We start from the raw sequence: 23,875 nt of genomic DNA, 5'->3' as shown, positions 1-23,875 counted from the left end.
CGTTTCAGTTTGGTACCGCGCGACCGCTTCGGTCGCTTGTTCGAATCCTGTCTCGGGCATGGATGTGAGTGATGTCCTTGGGTTAGTTAGGTTTAAGTAGTTCTAAGTTATAGGGGACTGATGACCTCAGATGTTAAGTCCCATAGTGCTCAGAGCCATTTAAACCATTTTTGAACTTTCGCACAATGCCCAGTGACGAAGCGACTTTCCAGCTTAGTGGGAAAGTAACAAACACAATGTTGGAATTTGTGGCCTACGAAATACATATGCACACATTAATCATGTTCGACACTCGCCCAAAGCCAATGTTTTTTTCCGTGATATCCTACTCATTTGTTCACGAACCAGTCATTTTTGATGGAAACGCGTTTTTGGTTAAGCAGTATCTTGCTATGTTACGAAACTGGTTGTTTCCTCTACAGAAGGAAGACAAATTCATTTTTCAACAAGACGGGACACCCCCTCACTGGAGTCAGCGGGTGCTTGATTATTTCAATGAAGCTCTACCAAACCGTTGGATTGGTCGCCAAACAGTCGGCGACTTAGCACTTCTCAGCTGGCCTCCACGGTCACCGGATTTGACGCCCTATTTTATTGATGAGGACGTTTATGCAGCAACACTGCCACCGATACTAGAAGACGAAGGACACTGATATCTGAGTATGGGAGGAATTAGAGTATCGATGTGATATTGTTGATGTCGATGGTGGAGGACATGTTGAACATCTGTGATCGAGATGTGAGAGATTCGTAAATACGTATTGAAAGCCGCACAGTTGCATGTCTTACTGTTCAACAAATATAAGCATGTGAAAAAGGCATATTCATTTTTGAGCAGCCAGCACTTCCTTCCACTGAAAAAAAAACCCTAGCTTCATACCTGTATGGACAGAAGAGTTAAGAGAATTACGCATAGAACAAAATTTCGTGTCTCTCGGCCTATTCTCGTTTGCATGAAACCTCTCTCAGATTTTCTTGAGCCATTAACGATATAATAGGTTTGCAAGTTTCAGGTGATTCGCGCTGTATATGTATAATGATGAACGTGGCTGCTAAAATAAAGATAATGGTATGAAGAATACCGCTGGATCTATCCGAGATGGTCGCAGAGCTGTAGACTACACTGGCTGCGAGCGGCAATGACAATAAACATCCACAGTCCAGCAAATAGCGGTAGAAATGAAAGGTAACAATCATCAACCGTTACATGACGCTTCTGGGAACGGGGTCGCGCTGGCGGCTGAAGGCGCGTGATTAGAGCGGCAGGTCGCAGCGGAGCTTACCGTCACGAACTTCATGGCTGTCCTCTGGCTGCTCTGTTCCTGGCTCTGCCGCTGAATGATGGATGGAGCGCCGGCGCTGTCTTTATATAGGCGCAGTGCCGCCCTTCCTGGCGAGTTGCGTGTGCAGAAGGGCGAGGGCGGCGGCGGCGCCAGTAAACAAGGCCACCGGCCGCGGCCACCCCGCCCCAGTTACAAAACTTGGCGCCGGAGACACCGCCGCCTCCAGCGCGGGCCCTTCCGGCAGGTGGGGAAACACACAAACCAGCGGAAAATTGCGTCTGAAGACTGAAGTGAGCATAGCGATTACGCTAAAAATTGAGGAGATTTCGATCTTACTCTAAAGTCAGTAAGTGGATCGAAGTCATCAATTCAGTCGCTTGGCCACGATAATGTCTCCGTAACGGAAGTGAAAATAGAAGGCCGACCAAGCGGTTCTAGGAGCTTCAGTCTGGAACCGCGCGACCGCTACCGTCGCAGGTTCGAATCCTGCCTCGAGCATGGATGTGTGTGATGTCCTTATGTTAGTTAGATTTAAGTAGTTCTAAGTTCTAGGGGACTAATGACCTCAGATGTTAAGTCCCATAGTGCTCAGAGCCATTTTTGAAAATAGAAGGCTGCAGTACGGAATTCAGCATTTTCAAATTGCTGCACCGTGGAACATCGAGATATCTACATCTACATCTACATTTATACTCCGCAAGCCACCCAACGGTGTGTGGCGGAGAGCACTTCACGTGCCACTGTCATTACCTTCCTTTCCTGTTCCAGGCGCGTATGGTTCGCGGGAGGAACGACTGCCAGAAGGCCTCCGTGCGCGCTCGAATCTCTCTAATTTTACATTCGTGATCTCCTCGGGAGGTATAAGTAGGGGGAAGCAATCTATTCGGTACCTCATCCAGAAACGCACCCTCTCGAAACCTGGACAGCAAGCTATACGGCGATGCAGAGCAGCTCTCTTGCAGAGTCTGCCACTTGAGTTTGCTAAACATCTTCGTAACGCTATCAATCATTCCAAATAACCCTGTGACGAAACGCGCCGCTCTTCTTTGGATCTTCTCTATCTCCTCTGTCAACCCGACCTGCTACGGATCCCACACTGATGAGCGATACTCAAGGATAGGTCGATCGAGTGGTTTGTAAGCCACCTCCTTTGTTGATGGACTACATTTCTTAAGGGCTCGCCCAATGAATCTCAACCTGGCACCCGCCTTACCAACAATTAATTTTATATGATTATTCTACTTCAGATCGTTCCTTACGCATATTTTCAGATATTTAACAGAAGTAACTGCTACCCGTGTTTGTTCCGCTATCATACAATAAAGGATCCTTCTTTGTATGTATTCGCAATACATTACATTTGTCTATGTTAAGGGTCAGTTGCCACTCCATGCACCAAGTGCCTGTCCTATGCAGATCTTCCTGCAATTCGCTGCAATTTTCTAATGCTGCAACTTCTCTGTATACTACAGCATCATCCGCAAAAAGCCGCATGGAACTTTCGACACTATCTACTTGGTCATTTATATATATTGTGAAAAGCAATGGTCCCATAACACTCCCCTGTGCGACGCCAGAGGTTACTTTAACGTCTGTAGATGTCTCTCAGTTGAGAACAACATGCTGTGTTCTGCTTGCTAAAAACTCTTCAATCCAGCCACACAGCTGGTCTGATATTCCGTAGCCTCTTACTTTGTTAACCGACGACAGTGTGGAACTGTATCGAACGCCTTCCGGAAGTCAAGGAAAATGGCATCTACCTAGGAGCCTGTATCTAATATTTTCTGGGTCTCATGAACAAATAAAGCGAGTTGGGTCTCACACGATCGCTGTTTCCGGAATCATGTTGATTCCTACAGAGTAGATTCTGGGTTTCCAGAAATGACATGATACGCAAGCAAAAAACATATTCTAAAATTCTACAACAGATCGATGTCAGAGATATAGGCCTATAGCTTTCCGCATCTGCGCGACGACCCTCCTTAAAATACTTAGTGAGATACTCCTCCTCCTCTCTGTCATCGCACGAAGGTCGAAATGGCAGACACTGAGATAGTGACCGTGAAATAGGAACTCTATCCCCTGGATTGAATTAGTTTCTATACAGACGCTGCGAAAGAAATTGCTCCTTTTCTAGCGCAGGTCACTGGTAAGACGAAATGTACCACGCGACTGGGGAAAATCACAGGTCGTCATCGATTTCAAGAACGTTTGTCGAACTGATGTACTTAATTGTAGGCCTATATCGCTGACGTCGATATGCATATTGATATTAATAACATAATAATATTCACACAAGTAACAATAGAATCGAAAGTTTACTTACAAATCATGTATCTCCATATAAAATTACGTGCATTTCAATTATAAAATCTCTATGATGTTTTCTAGATCCACATCAGTTCTGACAACACAGAGATTTTATAATTGCCAAGCACGTACTCTGATAAGGGGATGAGGAAGCATAATGTGTAAGTAACCTTGTGTTTCTACTTTTATTTTATTTATTTTTTATTTATTTCATGTACTGCATATTTAGATACCTGTTGCCTATTGTTTTAAAACAGGTCGTACATTTTACAGTTTGTTCATTCGATAACGTTAGTTGTTCGATTACTCCAAGCATATAATGTATTCATCAGTAAAAATTAAAGCATTATTAATGAGGTACAAGGAAAAAATTAAAATTAATTAACGGAAACGGAGAGCATTAGAAAAAAATTATTAAGTAACTAGAGAGGACATGTAGATTACTGCGGTCGAAGTCCAGCGGGGCATTGTCGGGGGGTGGGGCTCGTGTGGGGGAGGGGGGGGGAGGGGGGAGGGGGGGGTTGAGTGGGGGGGGGGGGGCGTGATACCTCACGAAGGCATCGAGCTATGCACCTGCCACAGACTGACGTTGTTACTAGGCAATGTCTACACAGTACAGGGTTTTCCGTGACTCTAAGTGCAGTAACCTGTCACGGCTTGTACAGGGTGTTCTAAAATTTTATACAGGAGTTACAGTTTAAAATATTATGTACTTAGCCCCCTGTACAAGTCCTGGAAGTTTCTAATGAAATTTTGAATCATCCTGTATACGAAGTGATTTGGTCAAGGTAGTTGTTGCCATCGTCGTCTGGGTTATTCTTTGGCTCAGTTTCGCCATCTTGCTCCGAGGTGTCTGTCATATTGTTGTTTGCTGTGACCTGAGTCTCATGTCAATTCTATTTTGTCAGATCGAGTGAAGCGTGCTGTTGATTTCTTTCCACGCTCTTTCGTCTCCAACCACGTTGTAGAAGTCCTCGAATATGTCTCTCGGTCGCCTGGCCTGTGTGAGAAGTTTACAGTGTATTACGAGACGCTCTGCGGAACCTCTCTCTCCACACGTACATTCTTATCTTTCACTAAGATTCATGGTGCGTAAATGCATTGGGTAAGGGCCATCTCCAGTCGCAAAGTAGACCATGCTTCTACCTGGCTCAATGTGTCTCATTCCTAACCGTTGGGAAATAAGGAATAAACTCTCTGGCCCTTATCACTGCTATCTAGATTTGAGCTCTACCAAAACTACGTTTTGGTAGTTTTGGCACATTACATAAATTATGCAGGAAATGGTAGGGTACCGATAGTATTGGTAGAATTGGTAGGTGAAGAAACATAAATAAATATGTAAGAGAAAAACTGGGACCCGACGACTTTTCTTTGTTTTTTTTTTGTGTTTTTGATTGTTTGTTTCGCACATAATTAGAGCCGCGCATCATTCAGTGTTAGTACATTGTGTATTTTATATTGTTCATAATATAAATTGCATTTTATAAGTAATAAAAATTAGTTGATAGCGTAAGTTCTCCGCTTTTTTGGAACCAAAGCAATTATTTTTGATGGAAGTACAGTTTACGTGCACACCATAAAATATATGTATATATAATTATTGTTTCTATTTTATACTCAGTAGAAGGTTCTTCGTCATGATCACAGGCTAGAGTTTTCTGTTATTATAGATAAGTGCGGAAGCTGTTTATGAATAACGGAAACCTGTTTTATATAATTTCGATGAAATGTTGAAGCGATGTTAAATATTATGTTCTTCAGTGTTTTTTTTAAATTTTACCTGTTTGTTGAGGAAATTGCATTTTATAGCGCTATATGATAGACCTGTATTGATGTCTTTGCCGGCCGCTGTGGTCTTGCGGTTCTAGGCGCTCAGTCCGGAACCGCGCGACCGCTACGGTCGCAGGTTCGAATCCTGCCTCAGGCATGGTTGTGTGTGATGTCCTTAGGTTAGTTAGGTTTAAGTAGTTCTAAGTTCTAGGGGACTGATGACCACAGAAGTTAAGTCCCACAGTGCTCAGAGCCATTTGAACCATTGATGTCTTTAATTCTGCTAGAGCATTCCTCTCTTTCGCGCTACAGACCAACAGTTTTCGGATAAAACATGAATGAAACACTGGCAATTTCAGTTTTGCTAAAGCACTGTTTATTTTTAAGTAACAGACATGAGGATAACTGTGTAGGGCAAAAATGTTCCGGAGGTTATCTGGCCCTGTATAGGCTATGTCCTTTTCCAGATTCTCGAGGGTTCATCACTTCCGGTTTTGAGGAGAATCTGGTAAGACACTGATCGCATACGTAAAGAAAGCGATGGTTATGAGGTAACGCCCGATTGGTATGCAACACACGTAACGAACAGGTCATGTGGGTAGGATCTTAACGGACCATTTCTACCGGAAAAAACTGCAGTAGTTTACGCTTACTTATGGTAGTCTACGGTAGTCTACAGTAGCTTCCCTATTCTAACGATGATAGAATAAAGGCTGCAAATAAGGAATTCTGCATTCGTAGATTTTTCACCGCGGAAGGTCAAGATACAGTTCCCCCTATCAATCGTTGTACGAACTCAGTGATAGAGACATTGAGACAAGTGATCTTCAATCATGTCGAAATCACCGCATGGTGGAAAGACCGGTGAAACGGACTAGGTACTTATGAGGCTATACAGAGTCTTTCCGGAAGAACGTGCTTCCTGTCTATGGCAGATCGCTCGTATAACGAAGTTTCGAAGCGACTGGGAAAAATCACAGATCGTCGAACGGATGCATGTCATTATAAACGCACGACTGAAAAACCCAGCATTGCCCACGTATTCATTTTTCCTGGTTTTCCTTTAGAAATGAAAACAAAAATGGACTGTTTTTGTAGTGAAGTATCGAAAACATTTCATTTCCGTGTATTAGTGAAAACACCTTTGTACTTGTAAAGCGGTAGTATAAAGAAATATGCATAACGTACAAATGTATTGAACCTTGTCGGCTCCAGTTCATTTTCTCTCTGTCTTCTCGGGGCCTTCTTTCACTGACGCTCCGATGTGCGGCGCAAATTTAGCGCGATGATATCTGACTCGGGGTTGTTAAGTGAGAAGGGATGGGATGTTCACTCTCAGTGGTTCCTTCGGCCATTAGTTCTGTTCGTGCCGAGATCGACTTGTCATTGCTTTGGGCAGACGCAATCACACTGCTGTATCGACGGTGTCCTCCAACGGCCTTCAGTGGATTTACTCTTCCTTGTTTATGCATGCAGTGCGCACCTTGACGCTTACAGTTTTGCCCTCGTAGTTCCCATGTGTGCAAGAACCGAGAAAGTTTGGGGTCAGTATTGCTCGAGGTCTGATATGTGTTCCTCTGCTGTTGGTGTCTTATGCATCACTGGAACATTTTAATCCATTGTGATTAACATTGGCTGCAAGCGTGTTACCGAGAGAGACGACGCAGTAGTTAGCACACTGAATTCGCATTCGGAAGGACTAGGGTTCAAACCCACATCCCACTGTCATGATCTAGGTTTACCGTGATTACCCTAAATCGCTGCAGGCAAATGCCGGGATGGTTCCTTTGAAAGGATACGGCCGATTTCCTTCCCCACCCTTGACTCAGTCCGAGCATGTGCTCCGTCTCCAATGACCTTGATGTCAACGGGACGTTATACCTAATCTTCCTTCCTTACTCCTCAGCCGTGTTGTACCTTGTGTTTTTTTTTTCATTGGTGGATATTTTGGATGTAAATTAGTGCCTTGACGATAAAGAACACTAAGACATTTACTTGCTGTGGATTACCAAGGTAGCATTTTCATATTTTGTGGTTTACTAGTGAAATTTAACTTTCTCCTCGCATGTATGGTAGTTTGTTGTTCGAGCTTCTGTGTTTAATCAAGTTTTTTATTCAGTCTTGTTAATTTGCTTATGAGCCGTGTGGCAAAATTCCTGTTACCTGAGTTTGAGATTTTATACGCTTTGTAAGGTTTTTTTTTTTACTTTTAATTATTTTAAGCGGTATTTCCTGTGTTAAAACGTGTGTTGTGAAACTAGGTTCTAATTAGTTGCCAAACCTGAGGACTGATTCAAGGAAACAATGTTTGTAAGGGCTAGTCACCAAGTATTCCCTTGGAGGGTATAAAATAAGTAAATAAAATAAAATATTAATTATTGTATGTGTATGATAGTGTGGTTGTAATTAATATTTGCTCATCTGGAACGTGGACGTTTAATTATTTGGTATCAGACGCTTGACAATGGTATTTTCGTAAATGCAGTGTTATTCGTAGTTGACCGTGAAATATGATTCAAATAATCGGACTTCGTATTTAAATCGTTTCCAAACACTGCTGCGGTAGGTGCGGACTCAAAATCTCAATATTAGAATAATTTGCCAGCCATGTCAATACGTCGTACAGAGGTGACTGTCTACTAAACTTAAAAAAAAAAAAAAAGTTTACACTGTTAGTTAAATCAGATGTATTCAACTAATAAGCCTACAGTTAAATAATTCAACTTACTTTCATAAATATAGAATCTCTACAGGGTCGAGTGCCTAGTGAGATTGCAACCCGCAGTGTTCTTATCTAACACCACATATGGCGGTGTGCCAGTTAATAAAATATACGTGCTTCCCGCACCAGCTATTGTCCAGACCTACTTCTTATTAATGAAACATAAGAGTGTCATAATTGTGTTTCGTTTTATCAGCGGCATAGCGCTGCAGTTCTGTGCCATAGGCTTTACTTATTTGTCAGAGATTAATTATTTAATTAAGATTTGGCGTTTCCGAGGAAACTCACGCACGGCATGCAAATGTGCCTTTATAAGGGATAAGGTGAATCATTTATTTGTTCTATCTGTATGATTCAAACGGACACCGACCTTGAGAGTTTGATGTAAAGTTTACCTAAACTATTTGCGGAGACAGTAATTATTGTATTTTTATTCTCTCTTACCAGTGTTTTAAGATTTTTACCTTTAGGCAGTTTTTTTGGGAGTAATGCTTGCTATCTTATTTTATGATGGATCTTTTTGGGCTTATAGCCGTGATCTCTTAAGAAGACGACGATAGTTGTTCATGTAATTTTTATTTCTGTAGCCTATATCTCATGTGTGTGGTGTCTATTTGCAGCACCTCTTAGCCTCGAGAAGCGCGAGTCCGACATTTCTGCGGCTGTCGGTTGCGAGGGCCTGTTGCTGTTGTGCCCCTGCGTGTGCACTCCGGCTGTGTTCGAGGCGCGTCCGTTACTGCTATAGTGGGACTGTTCACCTTGGTGGCTTGGCTTCTGCGCGTTAAGTTTCGCCTTTCTCTTCTTATGGCTCAGATGTACTTGTTTTAACTTCTAAATATCCTTCCTGGAATCCTATATGTTAGCGACGTTGTAATTAAATTTTGAGGTAGTTTCTGAGCCTGTTCAAACATCTGCGTGTATACTTGGATTGCAGAGGAACATTTTGATGTAATTTCCTCTACGATTGCCACCTCCTTAGATTTTTATTTTTCATGACAACTCAATATTCTTTGCTTGAGATTAATTTTTCGTCTTAACCGTTTTATGGATGTAAGAACATTTGTCAGATCTGCCATGAGTGTGTATTTATTCCAAATTATCAGTTCTTAACTTAAAAATTGTGACTGTTTGGTAAGATTATGCAAGAGTTGTCTTTTACTTAATTATTGTTTAAGAAAGGTTTTATTAAGCCTTACTTTTTATTTGTTGCTGGCATTGATTCCTTGGGGTAGCAAGAATTGAAAGTGTGTCATGTCAATCTGTGGTTAAAATTTATGAAAGCTTACTTTCATTTAACAACCTCATATATGCAGAGATATTTGGTAATTATTGAATTTCATTTTGTGCTATCATGCGCACTGTAAATAAATGTACTCATTCAAAGGACAAATTATGAAAGAATTGTGGACCCAGCCTTCCAAGTCATCCTTTTCCTATCCCAACGTGTATCTTGAGGTTTCATGCACAAGTACAGTATCCAGATTAAGAAACATGATCTCGAGCTGTTTCTGTAAGCTAGGCGCATCTGCTTCGTGTGTCTAATAACCGATTTTGTAAAGATCTCGAAGGCAACGCTTCTTCGTAGCTCTATAGATGGCCTTTGTTTTCGTCTTTAGACGTTTGCACCTCGCAGTTGCAAGCTGTCGAAAGCGCTGCCGTGTGTCAAGGATTTCCTTAATTTGACTAGACTGTAAGAGTGTCTTAGTGGTAAAGAATAAGTAAATTAGTACTTCATGTATGATGCACGATGCAGTTCAGTCTTCATGACGTCATATCTCCTGAACTATAAGCCGTACAATGATGTATTTGTGCAGATACATTCAGCGGCATATGTAGATGCTATCCCCGAAATATGTTGCGAATAGAATCAGTAGGAAAGAAGTGATAAATTCAGACGTCAAGACTGATGCCGCAGTTTTTCACGCATCTCAGTGTTTACAACGTCATATTTTCTGAACTATCTTAGGTTGGTGGTTCTTACCACCACATTGATTATTGCCTGACACTAAGAGATATGTGAACCAAGTTTGGTTGAAATTGCTCCACACATGTACATACATCCAAATTTATGATATTTATGGATCTCGATGCTGTCAAGCTGATGCAGTTGAAAGGCGTCTTGTATACCATGAGCTACGTGTAGATTGTTTGATTGCCTGACCGGTGTTCGGGCTTACAGCCCATCCCCAGTGGCATCTGGTACAGATGTCAAACAATCAAATGTACTGGGGAAAGTGTTACATCTGACGGATAGTGTACCTAGAAGCACCTGAAGTTTGCTGGTTGTTTTTCAATCTAGTGACAAGATTTTAGAGTCACACGAAGGAATGTGCACTACAAGTTAAAGCCGCCATAAGCAGATTCCGGGCCGGCCATGGTGGGCGAGCGGATCTAGGCGCTTCACTCCGTAACCTCGCTGCTGCTACGGTCGCAGGTTCGAATCCTGCCTCGGGCATGGATATGTGTGATGTCCTTAGGTTGGTTAGCTTTAAGTAGTTTCTAAGTCTACGGCACTGATGACCTCAGATATTAAGTCCCATAGTGCTTAGAGCCATTTGAACCATTTGAAGCAGATTCCGGCACCTACTGTTCTTCTTATTATGAGATGCGAGGTTGCTTTTTGCACTGCATTTGTAAATATTACCAGCTCCGCATATTTATGTGCTGTATTATATATTTAAGCTATTTGGAGGATATTGCCCAGTTCATCAGTTACAGTTTTATGATGGGTAAAATGCTATGTAGAGAGTGTGGCGCTTAAATCCGGACAAATGAAACGATTTTTTTAAAGGAAGTTCTTTAAAGCAAAATGCAAATGAAAATCCTTTCACACATAAATAGTGGTATTTATCAAGAGTAAAATTGAACGATGTAAGCCCCTTCAGCCGCAATAGCCACCTCCAATCTTGTCCTGATGCTATCACACGCACTCTTTAAAACAGTGCTGTCTATATTCGCGAGCGCTGCTTCAACAGCGGTGCGTGGAGATGCGACGTTAGGTTGCCTCGTCTCATTGGTAAATCTTTCGACTACGCTCCCAATACAGTGGTCGAGAGGGCTCAAATCCGGGACATTATGGGTTTAGAACTCCTTTGACCAGAACATGTCAACATTATCCGAGAGCCAGTTTTGGAGTAAAGGGCTCGTATGAGTTATTTCAATTTTAATAATCAACAGCCTCAGTTGCACCGTTTACCTAGAATTTACCTAGGTTTCAGTCGAGAAAACCAAACTTTCTTCTGAATTTAATAGTAACTACCGTTTGTACATAGTGGACATCGTCAAGCTAAAACTGCAAATCCATAAATTATCGTCAGACTATAAAACTCGTCTGGAACTGCCTCGGTCCCACTTCGCGACAGCGATGCGGCAGCCACGAGTGCTGTACTGGAACTGCAGCACTCATTTTTGTCTTAAAAATTAAATGGTTATGTTTCCTTAATTTAAACAAATTTTATGTACAGCCTTTGCATGTAGCGCCGATAACTAAGAATTTGCATTTGAATTGGAAACAGGAATTTCGCGGCCAATATGCAATTAGAAACAAGAAAACATGCATTATTCAGAAAAAATGATGATGAATTTTATAATTACGAGATGTAGGTATTTGAAATTGAAGAGAAAAAAGTGATACTTGGGTGATTTGAATTATTGTGAAGAAAATAATGCACAAGTAAAAGTTTCAAAATTCTGAGATATTTTCAATATTGATTTTAAACTGCTTCATCAGGCATATTTCATGCATGTGATCAATTGCATTTAAACTGTCAAGGGAGGATGGGCAAAAATTTTATATATTCTTGTTAGTGAAAGCAAATTTTGCTTACTTAACATATTCTGTTGTGTACTCAATGTTAATGCTTTTACCAAATAAGTAAGAACAACTATTCAGGATTATTTCGACACTGTTTACAGCGATAAACTTTTAAAACGTTTTTGTAAAGAACTAAAATAATTCCATTATGGCGATAGGCACTATGGCCCACTTAAATAGGGACACGTCGGCCTACAGCATAGCCAAACAGGACGTCAGTCTTTATGTAAGGAAGTACTCTTATTTAATAGGTACATTCTCAATCAAAGTCCACTGCAATTTTTACTTAAGTAAATTGTGTCTTGCACTGATTTTAAACCGGTGACATGTATATGATTTTTATTTTTATTTCCATCAATTTTTTTTATTTTTCATTGATGGATTCGAACATATCCGATAGACCTGATCCTAGTGCTGTTGGTTGTGGTTTCATTTCTGAAGTTGGCTCTTCAGTTGCTCAAGAACACAACGATAGGCCTATTCTATGAAAACAACGCTTATGACGTTGAACGTCACTTAAACTCACCAACTGCACTACCCAACATCTGAAGACGTCCGGCCATTTGAGAAATGACAACCAGGAAAAAAGACAGAAATCTGACGACAAATAAGTTTAGCAATACTAGCAGACACTCCAGTGGAAGATGCGCTATAATGCGAACAACACGCCTCCACTGACAGAAAAGGAAACTATTTAAAGGGAATATGGACTTTGTGTAAAAACATATTCTCGAAAAAAACTGACTATGGTCAAGCTAAATCAAATAATATAATTCCTCATATAAAATGCAATAAGGAAGTAGGCATTCCTAAGAAGGTTCTTCAAGATTAAGCAAATGAGGTTCAGGGTGCCATCTGTGTTAGGTGTCTTAAACCACCATCTCACAGCAGTCCAGGTCATGAAAGGGTTCAATGGACAACTTGTAAGTGGTGAGTTAAAAATTTCACGAAAAACCTTTTTATCGGTGTTTTAATTCTGAATTTCCTATCGGGCATTAAAGTTCTAGTCTTACGTCTCTGTCTCTGTCAGACTGTTATTACAACAATGATAACACAATTTATGACTGTCGTTTTTTTGTCATATGACTGTAAGAATTTATACTAAAATAAAGTTTGAGTATTAAAGGCGATATATTTTCAATTATATAACCAACGTCGTAAATAATTAAATGATAAACTCATACAGGCCAACTTGTCGCAACTGCTGGGCCAACGTACCCCGTGGATGGGGTAGATTGGTCCCGATGGTATTATTGTACTACAATTTTTATGAATAGACAATCAGTAATACGCCATAATTACATAATCTAAAGGTGCTGAAGCAATGTACGAATATTTCTACATAAAAGATCAATGGAAACATTTAAAATACAAACAGAAGAAAATACAGGATGAAAAGTAGGCTAACCTGTCAAGCAAATTATTCTTCACAAAATTAGTGATAATTGCAGAGAGCAAGTTAAAAACTGGGCAGTTGTGGCACCAGAAAGACCACTAGTGGAGTCAGGAAAATTTAAGGGCGTTGAACATTGGATTCCACAAGTTGGACACACACAATTGTCCTGTGACCGAGATTTCGGTCGAACTGAAAGTATGTTCAGAAAATAGGCCCGCAGTGTACATCCCTGATAATTGGATTACAGTCATTAAAGATTCCTGCAAAAGGAAGCCCTTTCAGTAGTTAAAATGAAGCCAGCAGACTTCATAAATCTGACGCATTTGCAGATAAATATTCCAAAGAAGGACAAGAGTGATGATGGGTGTCACTTCTGATTATCAGAAACGACAGGTTTTCGTTTTGATGAAGAAATGAAACCAAATTTAAAAGAAGTGTCAATACACTGATTTTGAAGAATTCATAACTACAAGTATCACTAGATAAAGTCGATCACGTCAGGAAGTTAATTAATTCTAACTACCAAGAAAATATTTAAAACCGATTTAAAAAAATACTGAAAAATATTGTGTCATTTATGCCATAATACTAGATGTTTGAAGGGATGCTTCGAGAGTCTAAGTGAAAGAAAGTACGAAAATGACACAGAGTGGCAGATATTGGTTATATCGTTTGAAATATTGTCGTTACTAGTACTTCACTAGCATTCTAAGTTATGTTTTATGTTGACGTCCATAATTCTGTAAATCTTCTCTTCCTTCAGTATGCAACAGGCCATTGTCCATTGTTGGGTCACCCAGCGATAAAATATCTTTTTATTAATAATGTGTAATTTTTTCACAAAATAACTATGCACACATGTATTTAAGACATGGGAGAAATAAACTAATTGTGTTGGATGCACAAAAAAATTTATATGTGATTTATGGATTTATTCCAACTTTTAAAACTCTCTCCTGACAAATTTAAAATTTGTGGCTTTTAATTGGGCTACATATTCTCACTCCTTCATTTGTATAATTATATCAATACCACTAGCAAAAAAAACTACTTGCTGGCTCTATTAAGATTTTCTTGCACACTCACAGATGTCGCTCTCATCGACAGTTAACATTCCTTCTATCGAGTTCTCCTTACTCTTCACAGACAGCAGTACTCACGTCTATCACAGAGCGTCTCTCTCTCTCTCTCTCTCCATCGTTTGTGGCATTAAAATTGATTTATAACCTATTTAACTACGATTCCTCCTTATCTCCATAGCTTAAATCATTTTACTTAAATTGTATTTAAGTTGTGTGCTTCGATAAATTATCTACATTTCAGTGGGTACAAAAGACACGCTGTCTGTGAGCGAAATTCGTGTGGAAGTATGTATGTGAAATAGTGATACATTACACTTGTTTGCAAAGTGCAGTCTGCAGCTCGCGGTCGCGCTCTCACTTCCCTCAAATAGGGTCTCGGGTTCGATTCCCGGCGGGCTCTGGGATTTTTCACCTGCCTCGAGATGACTGGGTATTTGTGCTGTTCACATCATTTCATCGTCATTCATGAAAGTGGCGAGACTGGACTGAGTAAAGATTGGGCATTTGTACGGGCGCTGATAACCGCGCAGTTGAGCGCCCCACAAACCAAAGATCATCATCACGCCAAAGTGCAAATAGTTTCTCAGTACACATGAAATTAAATAAATTCTTATTAACTATTACAGTACTTTGCGAAGCAGTTACCCATATTAAAGAAAAATTGAAGATCGCTCCTTCATACACATTCGAGAACTCCTTTCGGAACAAAACTTTACACTTACATATTGTTCACGCAATAGCTAGATCATTTAGTACATTAACATTCGTACATAACACATGCTTTTTGAGTAATCTGTCTTTTAGGTATGAATGTTATTCTTTTCAGTAAAGCAGGAAAAGCATACTCTTACAACAGTGTTAATGACGCTGGTTGGTGCTTTCATCATCCATTAATGTTTCTGTATGTGCTAGTCCACAAGCAAATGGAATGTTATACATAATTATGATCATTAATTAGTGAAATTTTTTCCAGTTAATACAATTCACGTCAACAGGCAACAACTGACCTGCGAGAGTCGCATTTAACTCGGAGGATATAGCACATTACATTCACAGTATTACTACCACTCATATTTGGTGTTGATTTAACTGTAATTTTCTTAGAAACACAGCATTCAACACTATTCTTCAAGCTTTCCATTCCCTCTGTACCAAACCGAGCACTAAATAGCTTCTTCGTTACTCCTCCGCAATTTAACCACGTAAATCGCCGTTTCTAGGCTTCTCAAATAACTCATAAATCATTTCATCGCTTTCCTTTTTACAGCATAGCAATCCGTTCTACATAACGTACACCATAAATAAATGATTAGCTCTGTTCTTTGCTAAATGACTGTTACTTTCTATTCTCTTAACAAGACCTCACTATAATAAATGCCCCCATGGACGCACAATATTGAAATATTATCTTTACATCTACTGGCAGTGAGTAAGAAAAAAAAACTTGTTTTTAAGTGTTGCTGCATCAGTAGGAATAAAATGATAATGGGTTCATTCATATTAGCACTAATCATATATACATGTCCCGTAAACTGACTAGTTCCACATGATTTCGATAAAATAATCGTTCAAATGGCAACTACATCTACATCTACATGATTACTCTGCAATTCACATTTAAGTGCTTGGCAGCGGGTTCATCGAACCACAATCATATTATCCCTCTACTATTCCACTCCCGAACAGCGCGCGGGAACAACGAACACGTAAACCTTTCTGTTCGAGCTCTGATTTCCCTTATTTTATTTTGATGATCATTCCTACCTATGTAGGCTGGGAGCAACAAAATATTTTCGCATTTGGAAGAGAAAGTTGGTGACTGAAATTTCGTAAATACACTCCTGGAAATTGAAATAAGAACACCTTATGAGATAGTCGATGTGATCTAAGCAACACTTTTTGCCGTACCTGGAAATTCTTGACGTTGACTCGTGGATTATGCAGCTTCTTTCTCTGTCTGCATCTTTCTTTATCTTCTGTAATGCTATACTTACCACATCACGGTGTCTTAAACGTCGCTATGCACGGAAATCTACTAATTGCTTTATCTTATCTGGTGGTTGTTTACACTCCTGGAAATTGAAATAAGAACACCGTGAATTCATTGTCCCAGGAAGGCGAAACTTTCTTGACACATTCCTGGGGCCAAATACATCACATGATCACACTGACAGAACCACATGCACATAGACACAGGCAACACAGCATGCACAATGTCGGCACTAGTACAGTGTATATCCACTTTTCGCAGCAATGCAGGCTGCTATTATCCCATGGAGACGACCGTAGAGGTGCTGGATGTAGTCCTGTGGAACGGCTTGCCATGCCATTTCCACCTGGCGCCTCAGTTGGACCAGCGTTCGTGCTGGACGTGCAGACCGCGTGAGACGACGCTTTATCCAGTCCCAAACATGCTCAATGGGGGACAGATCCGGAGATCTTGTTGGCCAGGGTAGTTGACTTACACCTTCTAGAGCACGTTGGGTGGCACGGGATACATGCGGACGTGCATTGTCCTGTTGGAACAGCAAGTTTCCTTGCCGGTCTAGGAATGGTAGAACGATGGGTTCCATGACGGTTTGGATGTACCGTGCACTATTCAGTGTCCCCTCGACGATCACCAGAGGTGTACGGCCAGTGTAGGAGATCGCTCCCCACACCATGATGCCGGGTGTTGGCCCTGTGTGCCTGGGTCGTATGCAGTCCTGATTGTGGCGCTCACCTGCACGGCGCCAAACACGCATACGACCATCATTGGCACCAAGGCAGAAGCGACTCTCATCGCTGAAGACGACACGTCTCCATTCGTCCCTCCATTCACGCCTGTCGCGACACCAATGGAGGCGGGCTGCACGATGTTGGGGCGTGAGCGGAAGACGGCCTAACGGTGTGCGGGACCGTAGCCCAACTTCATGGAGACGGTTGCGAATAGTCCTCGCCGATACCCCAGGAGCAACAGTGACCCTAATTTGCTGGGAAGTGGCGGGGCGGTCCCCTACGGCACTGCGTAGGATCCTACGGTCTTGGCGTGCATCCGTGCGTCGCTGCGGTCCGGTCCCAGGTCGACGGGCACGTGCACCTTCCGCCGACCACTGGCGACAACATCGATGTACTGTGGATACCTCACGCCCCACGTGTTGAGCAATTCGGCGGTACGTCCACCCGGCCTCCCGCATGCCCACTATACGCCCTCGCTCAAAGTCCGTCAACTGCACATACGGTTCACGTCCACGCTGTCGCGGCATGCTACCAGTGTTAAAAACTGCGATGAAGCTCCGTATGCCACGGCAAACTGGCTGACACTGACGGCGGCGGTGCACAAATGCTGCGCAGCTAGCGCCATTCGACGGCCAACACCGCGGTTCCTGGTGTGTCCGCTGTGCCGTGCGTGTGATCATTGCTTGTACAGCCCTCTCGCAGTGTCCGGAGCCAGTATGGTGGGACTGACACACCGGTGTCAATGTGTTCTTTTTTCCATTTCCAGGAGTGTAGATCACGCCGCGACGAAAAACGTCTTTGCTTTAATGACTTCCATCCCAACTCGCGTATCATATCTGCCACACTCTCTCCCCTATTATGTTATAATACAAAACGACCTGCCCTTTTTTGCACCCTTTCGATGTCCCCCGTCAATCCCACCTGGTACGGATCCCACACCGTGCAGCAATATTCTAACAGAGGACGAACGAGTGTAGTGTAAGCTGTCTCTTTAGAGGACTTGTTGCATCTTCTAAGTGTCCTGCCAATGAAACGCAACCTTTGGCTCGCCTTCCCCACAATATTAACTATGTGGTCTTTCCAACTGAAGTTGTTCGTAATTTTTACACCCAGGTACTTAGTTGAATTGACAGCCTATAGAATAGTACTATTTATCGAGTAATAGAATTCCAACGGATTTCTTTTGGAACTCATGTGGATCACTTCACACTTTTCGTTATTTAGTGTCAACTGCCACCTGCCACACAATACAGCAATCTTTTCTAAATCGCTTTACAACTGATACTGGTCTTCAGATGACCTTACTAGACGGTAAATTACAGCATTATCTGCGAACAACCTAAGAGAACTGTTCAGATTGTCACCCTAGTCATTTATATAGATCAGAAACAGCAGAGGTCACAGGACTCTTCCCTGGGGAACACCTGATATCACTTCAGTTTTACTCGATGGTTTGCCGGCTGTTACTACGAACTGCGACCTTCCTGACAGGAAATCACGAATCCAGTCGCACAACTGAGACGATACCCCATAGGACCGCAGTTTAATTAGAAGTCGCTTGTGAGGAACGGTGTCAAAAGCTTTCCGGAAATCTAGAAATACGGAATCAACTTGGGATCCCCTGTCGATAGCGGCCATTACTTCGTGCGAACAAACAGCTAGCTGCGTTGCACAAGAACGATGTTTTCTGAAACCATGCTGATTGCGTATCAATAGATCGTTCCCTTCGAGGTGATCCATAATGTTTTAATACCTTATATGCTCCAAAACCCTACTGCAAACCGACGTCAATGATATAGGTCTGTAGTTCGATGAATTACTCCTACTACCCTTCTTAAACACTGGTGCGACCTGCCCAATTTTCCAATCTGTAGGTACAGATCTATCGGTGAGCGAGCGGTTGTATATGATTGCTAAGTAGGGAGCTATTGTATCATCGTAATCTGAAAGGAACCTAATAGGTATACAATCTGGACCTGAACACTTGTCCGTATCAAGCGATTTGAGTTGCTTCGCAACCCCTAAGGTAGCTACATCTAAGAAACTCATGCTAGCAGCTGTTCGTGTTTCAAATTCTGGAATATTCCATTCGTCTTCCCTGGTGAAGGAATTTTGGAAAACTGTGTTCAATAACTCCGCTTTAGCGGCACAGTCGTCGGTAACAGTACCATCGGCACTGCGAAGCGAAGGTATTGACTGCGTCTTGCCGCTCGTGTACTTTACATACGACCAGAATTTCTTCGGATTTTCTACCAAATTTTGAGACAATGTTTCGTTGTGGAACCTATTAAAAGCATCTCGCATTGAGGTCCGTGCCAAATTTCGCGCGTCTGTAAATTTTAGCCCATCTTCGGGATTTCGCGTTCTTCTGAACTTCGCATGCTTTTTCCGTTGCCTCTGCAACAGCGTTCGGACCTGTTTTGTGTACCATGGGGGATCTCTTACCAATTTATGAGGTATGAATCTCTCAATTGCTGTTGCTTGAATATCTTTGAATTTGAGCCACATCTCGTCTACATTTGCATAGTCAGTTCGGAAGCAATGGAGATTGTCTCTTAGGAAGGCTTCTAGTGACACTTAATCTGCTTTTTTAAGTAAAATTATTTTGCGTTTGTTTCTGGTGGATTTGGAAGAAACGGTATTGAGCCTAGCTACAACGACTTTGTGATCACTAATCTCTGTATGAGTCATAATGCTCTCTATTAGGTCTGGATTGTTTGTGGCTAAGAGGTCAACCATTTACAATTCGCGTGGGTTCGTGGACTAACTGCTCGAACTAATTTTCGGAGAAAGCATTTAGGAATCTCGGAAGATGTTTTCTGCCCACCACCGGTTTTGAACAAGTATTTTTGCCAACATATCGAGTGAAGGTTGAAGCCCCCACCAACTATAGCCGTATGAGTGGGGTATTTATTTGTTACGAGTCTCAAATTTTCTCTGAAATGTTCAGCCACTATATCATCGGAGTTTGGGGGTCGGTAGAAGGAGCAATTATTAACTTAGTTCGGCTGTTAAGTATAACCTCCACCCATACCAATTAGCACGGAGTATCTACTTCGACTTCACTACAAGATAAACCACTACTGACAGACACAAACACTTCACCACGAATTCTGCCTAATCTATCTTTCCTGAACACCGTCTGATACTTCGTAAAAATTTCTGCAGAACTTATTGCAGGCTTTATTCAGCTTTCTGTGCCTATAACGATTTCAGCTTCTGTGCTTTCTATTAGCGCTTGAAGCTCAGGGACTTTCCCAGCAAAACTACAATAATTTAAAACTACAATTCGACTGTTCTTTAATCCAAGCACGTCCTGTATTTGCCATGCACCCTTTGAAATTGCAGCCCACCCCGTACTTTCCCGAGGTCTTCTAACCTAAAAAACCGCCCAGTCCACGCCACACAGCCTCCGCTACCCGTGTTGCCGCCAGCTAAGTGTAGTGAACTCCTGACCTATTCAGCGGAACCAAAAACCCTACCACCCTATGGCGCGAGTCAAGGAATCTGTAGCCAACGGTCGCAAAACCGTCTGAGCCTCTGATTCAGACCATCCACCCGGCTCTGCACCAAAGGTCCGCAGTCGGTTCTGTCAACGATGCTGCAGATGGTGAGCTCTGCCTTCATCTCGTAAGCAAGACCGGCAGCCTTCACCAAATCAGATAGCCGCTGGAAACCAGGGAGAATTTCCTCACATCCAAAGCGACACACGTCATTAGTGCCGACATGTGCCACCACGTGCAGTTGGCTGCACCCTGTGCTCTTCACAGCATCCGGAAGGACCGTTTCCACATCAGCAATGACTCCACCCGGAATGCACACTATGTGCACACTGGATTTCTTCCCCTCCTTAGCCGCCATATCCCTAAGGGGCCCCATTACGCGCCTAACACTGGAGCTCCCAACTACCAATAAGCCCACCCTCTGCGATTGCCCGGACATTGAAGGCTGAGAATCATCCTCTGAAACATGGCAGATAGCTGCATCTGGCTCAGCCAGAGACAGTACGTGAAACCTGTTTGTCAGACGCACCGGGGAGGCTTTCTGATCAGCCTCCGGGGACGTCTTCCGTGTGAAACATGTAACTAACTAACTGACATAAAATGGATTGGCTTCCTTCTTTTGTCTTTTGTTCTAACTGTCGCAAAAGACAATATGTAACCTACACAGATGAGCCAGAATTTTATGACCACCTACTCAATGGCTGGTATGTCCACGTTTGGCACAAATAACAGCTGCGACGCGTCGAGGCATGGAATAAAAAAAGGCCTTGGTAGGTCGCTGGATGGATTTGGCACCCAATTCCTGTAAATTACGGGGAAGGGGGGCGATCGGCTATGACGCCGTGACGTATCATATCCGAGCAGTGTTAGATCGGGTTCAGATTTGGGGGTTGGAGGGCCATTACATCAACTGGAACTCGCCACTTGACAGTCATGAAGAAGTGCTCTGCAGCCAGTATACGATACTCTTTGGCCTTCCTGGTGCCTTGCACGAGCTCCACTGGAGCCAAGGATTCCCACTAGAATGTTCCCCAGCGTATAATGTAGCCGCCGCTGGGTTGCCTCCGTCCCGCAGTACAAGTGTCAAGGAGCTGTTCCCTGGAAGACGACGGATTTGCGCCTTCCCATTGACATAATGAAGACGGTAACGGGATTCATGAAACCAAGGAACGCTCTGCCACACCGCCAACATCCAATGACGATGGTCGCGTGCCAGTTTCAGTCGTAATTGCCAATGTCGTGGTGTTAACATTGTGACACATGCATGGATCGTCGATTGTGGAGGCCATCGTTAGCAATGTTCGGTGCACTCTGTTCTCAGACACATGTACTCTGCCCAACGTTAAAGTCTGATGTTAGTTCCGCCACATTTCACCGCCCATCCTGTTTTACCAGTCCGCTCAGCCTACGACGCCGGACATCTGTAATGGGAAGTGGCCGCGCAACCCCACGGTATCTGTACGTAATTTCATTGTGGTTTCGCCACGTATTAAAGACACTCAATACAGCAGTCTTCTAACATCCGACAAATCGGGCAGTTTCAAAATGCTCGTGCCGAGCCTCCAGATCATAACAATCTTCCCTCGGTCAAACTCAGATCACGTGCCTTCCCAGTTTCTACACACGGACAGCGCGCTCACTGATACCACATGCCCGGTGCGTGTCCGACTAGCAGTCGTTCCTCGCCAGGCGACGCTGCTATCGTCGCGACGTGTTTATATCAGTAGTAGATCCGTGGTCATAGTGTTCTGGCCGATCAGTGTGTATAATTAACGTTGTCACCGGTCAATAAAAATCTTTTCTGTTTCGGCATTACTTTTCATGAAATTTATTAGTTTTCGATTACCTGAACGCCACTTAAAAATCCGCCTCCTTAAAATTTTCTGGTTTAGTCAATTACTTCTTCAATACTGCAACTCTATCTTTATTCCCATTGCTTCTTGTGCTAAGTGTGTGGCATACAGAATTCACTCTATGAAAATATATTAAGAATACTTTTTTGTCACAGTACAGCACAGAAAAAGATCCAGCGCTAAACGAAATAATAAGCAACACACCAACAAAACTAAACACTGTATTATTAGATAATACTTATCTTACCCAATGTGAAAATTCTCTGCGTCTTTAGCTTGTCTCTTCCTGCAATCTGGAAAAAGAACAATCCCTTTACCTTAACTTTTTTGTTTCCTTCTCACCATATCCAAGGTGCTTGGTTCATCAAATGATTAAAACATTTTCTTGCACCAACACGTCCGCACTCAGTATGAATATATTTGACTAATGAAACCTTATGTTCGGCTGGGTTACATAGCTTGCACTGACGAATCCCAGACTCTTGACTATAGAGCAATACCCCTTCATGCAACTTGAATTTTTCTTGCCCAATAGATTCTTCCTGAACTTCTAACATCCTTCGGAAATTCCTCTCTAACACTTATTGGCATAAGGCATGGAGATCTGTAAAACAAAACATTCTCTTTTGTTTTTAGTGTGGATTCATTCCCTGGGATAATTCTAGGCCTTTCCAAAAAAAAAAAAAAAAACTTTCTTATACTGGTTTTGAGTCTTTTACCAGTTGCTGTCTCTGTAATGGTTCTAAGTTCTCACGTTCATTAAGTTTGGTTGACAACTCGTTCTCTATAGTAACATCATTTACAAACTGTTCTTTCTTCATACTCACTGCATCAGTTTCTTGGTCGGGAGCTGCTACAGTGACCTGTCGTAAATTTTTCTCTGTAGCCTGCTCTTCCAACGTTAGTTGATCACCCAAAAATTTTACTTCTCTGCTCTCTCCCTAATAACATACCCTCATTTTACATTCCCAATGAAGACATTGACTTGGTTTTTCCTGAGCCAGTCTATTCCCTGCAAAACTTTCATTCTTAACCCCACTACTACATAATTGCCTGCTGAAAATTCATTATTTCGTTACAAAATTTTATATCAGCCATCTTCTTTACCGACCTACTGCTACCTCTAGTCACTCCATGCCAATTATTTCTTTTACGGGTAAGATATTTGCCTTGCCACCCTTCTTAATTATCTCCCCACATGTGCTGTCAATTAAATATTTATCGCTTCCAATGTAAATCATTAATGTCAGTTCCTTATCATTGACACGTCCGCTTAGCAATGATTTCCTTTAACTCGCCCTCTACTAATAATTCTCTTAATCCTACTACATCTTGACACCGTACAAAAGGTGACCTGTGTATGGGGTTGTCAACAGAGAGGGATACTACCTCAGATGGATGCTCACTAATCCTCACACCTT

At 42.2% G+C, this 23,875-nt stretch overlaps 1 protein-coding gene across 1 annotated transcript in view; it reads right to left on the bottom strand.

Annotated features, from left to right (window-relative positions):
• Nucleotides 1-23,275, bottom strand: part of LOC126273359 (uncharacterized) — a 53,134-nt gene extending 29,859 nt beyond the window's left edge. The window contains exons 1-2 of the mRNA XM_049976907.1: nt 23,174-23,275; nt 1,284-1,359 (exon numbers count right to left, since the gene is read on the bottom strand). Of these exons, the coding sequence (XP_049832864.1) occupies nt 1,284-1,359; nt 23,174-23,275 (178 nt within the window). The remainder of the gene's footprint in view (nt 1-1,283; nt 1,360-23,173) is intronic.
• Between the last annotated feature and the right edge of the window lie 600 nt (nt 23,276-23,875).

The sequence above is a fragment of the Schistocerca gregaria genome, chromosome 5 (assembly GCF_023897955.1).
Source record: "Schistocerca gregaria isolate iqSchGreg1 chromosome 5, iqSchGreg1.2, whole genome shotgun sequence".
Taxonomy (NCBI): Eukaryota; Metazoa; Arthropoda; class Insecta; order Orthoptera; family Acrididae; genus Schistocerca; species Schistocerca gregaria.
The sequence above is the reverse complement of the archived record's forward strand: the minus strand, read 5'-3'. Positions and strand labels throughout refer to the sequence as shown.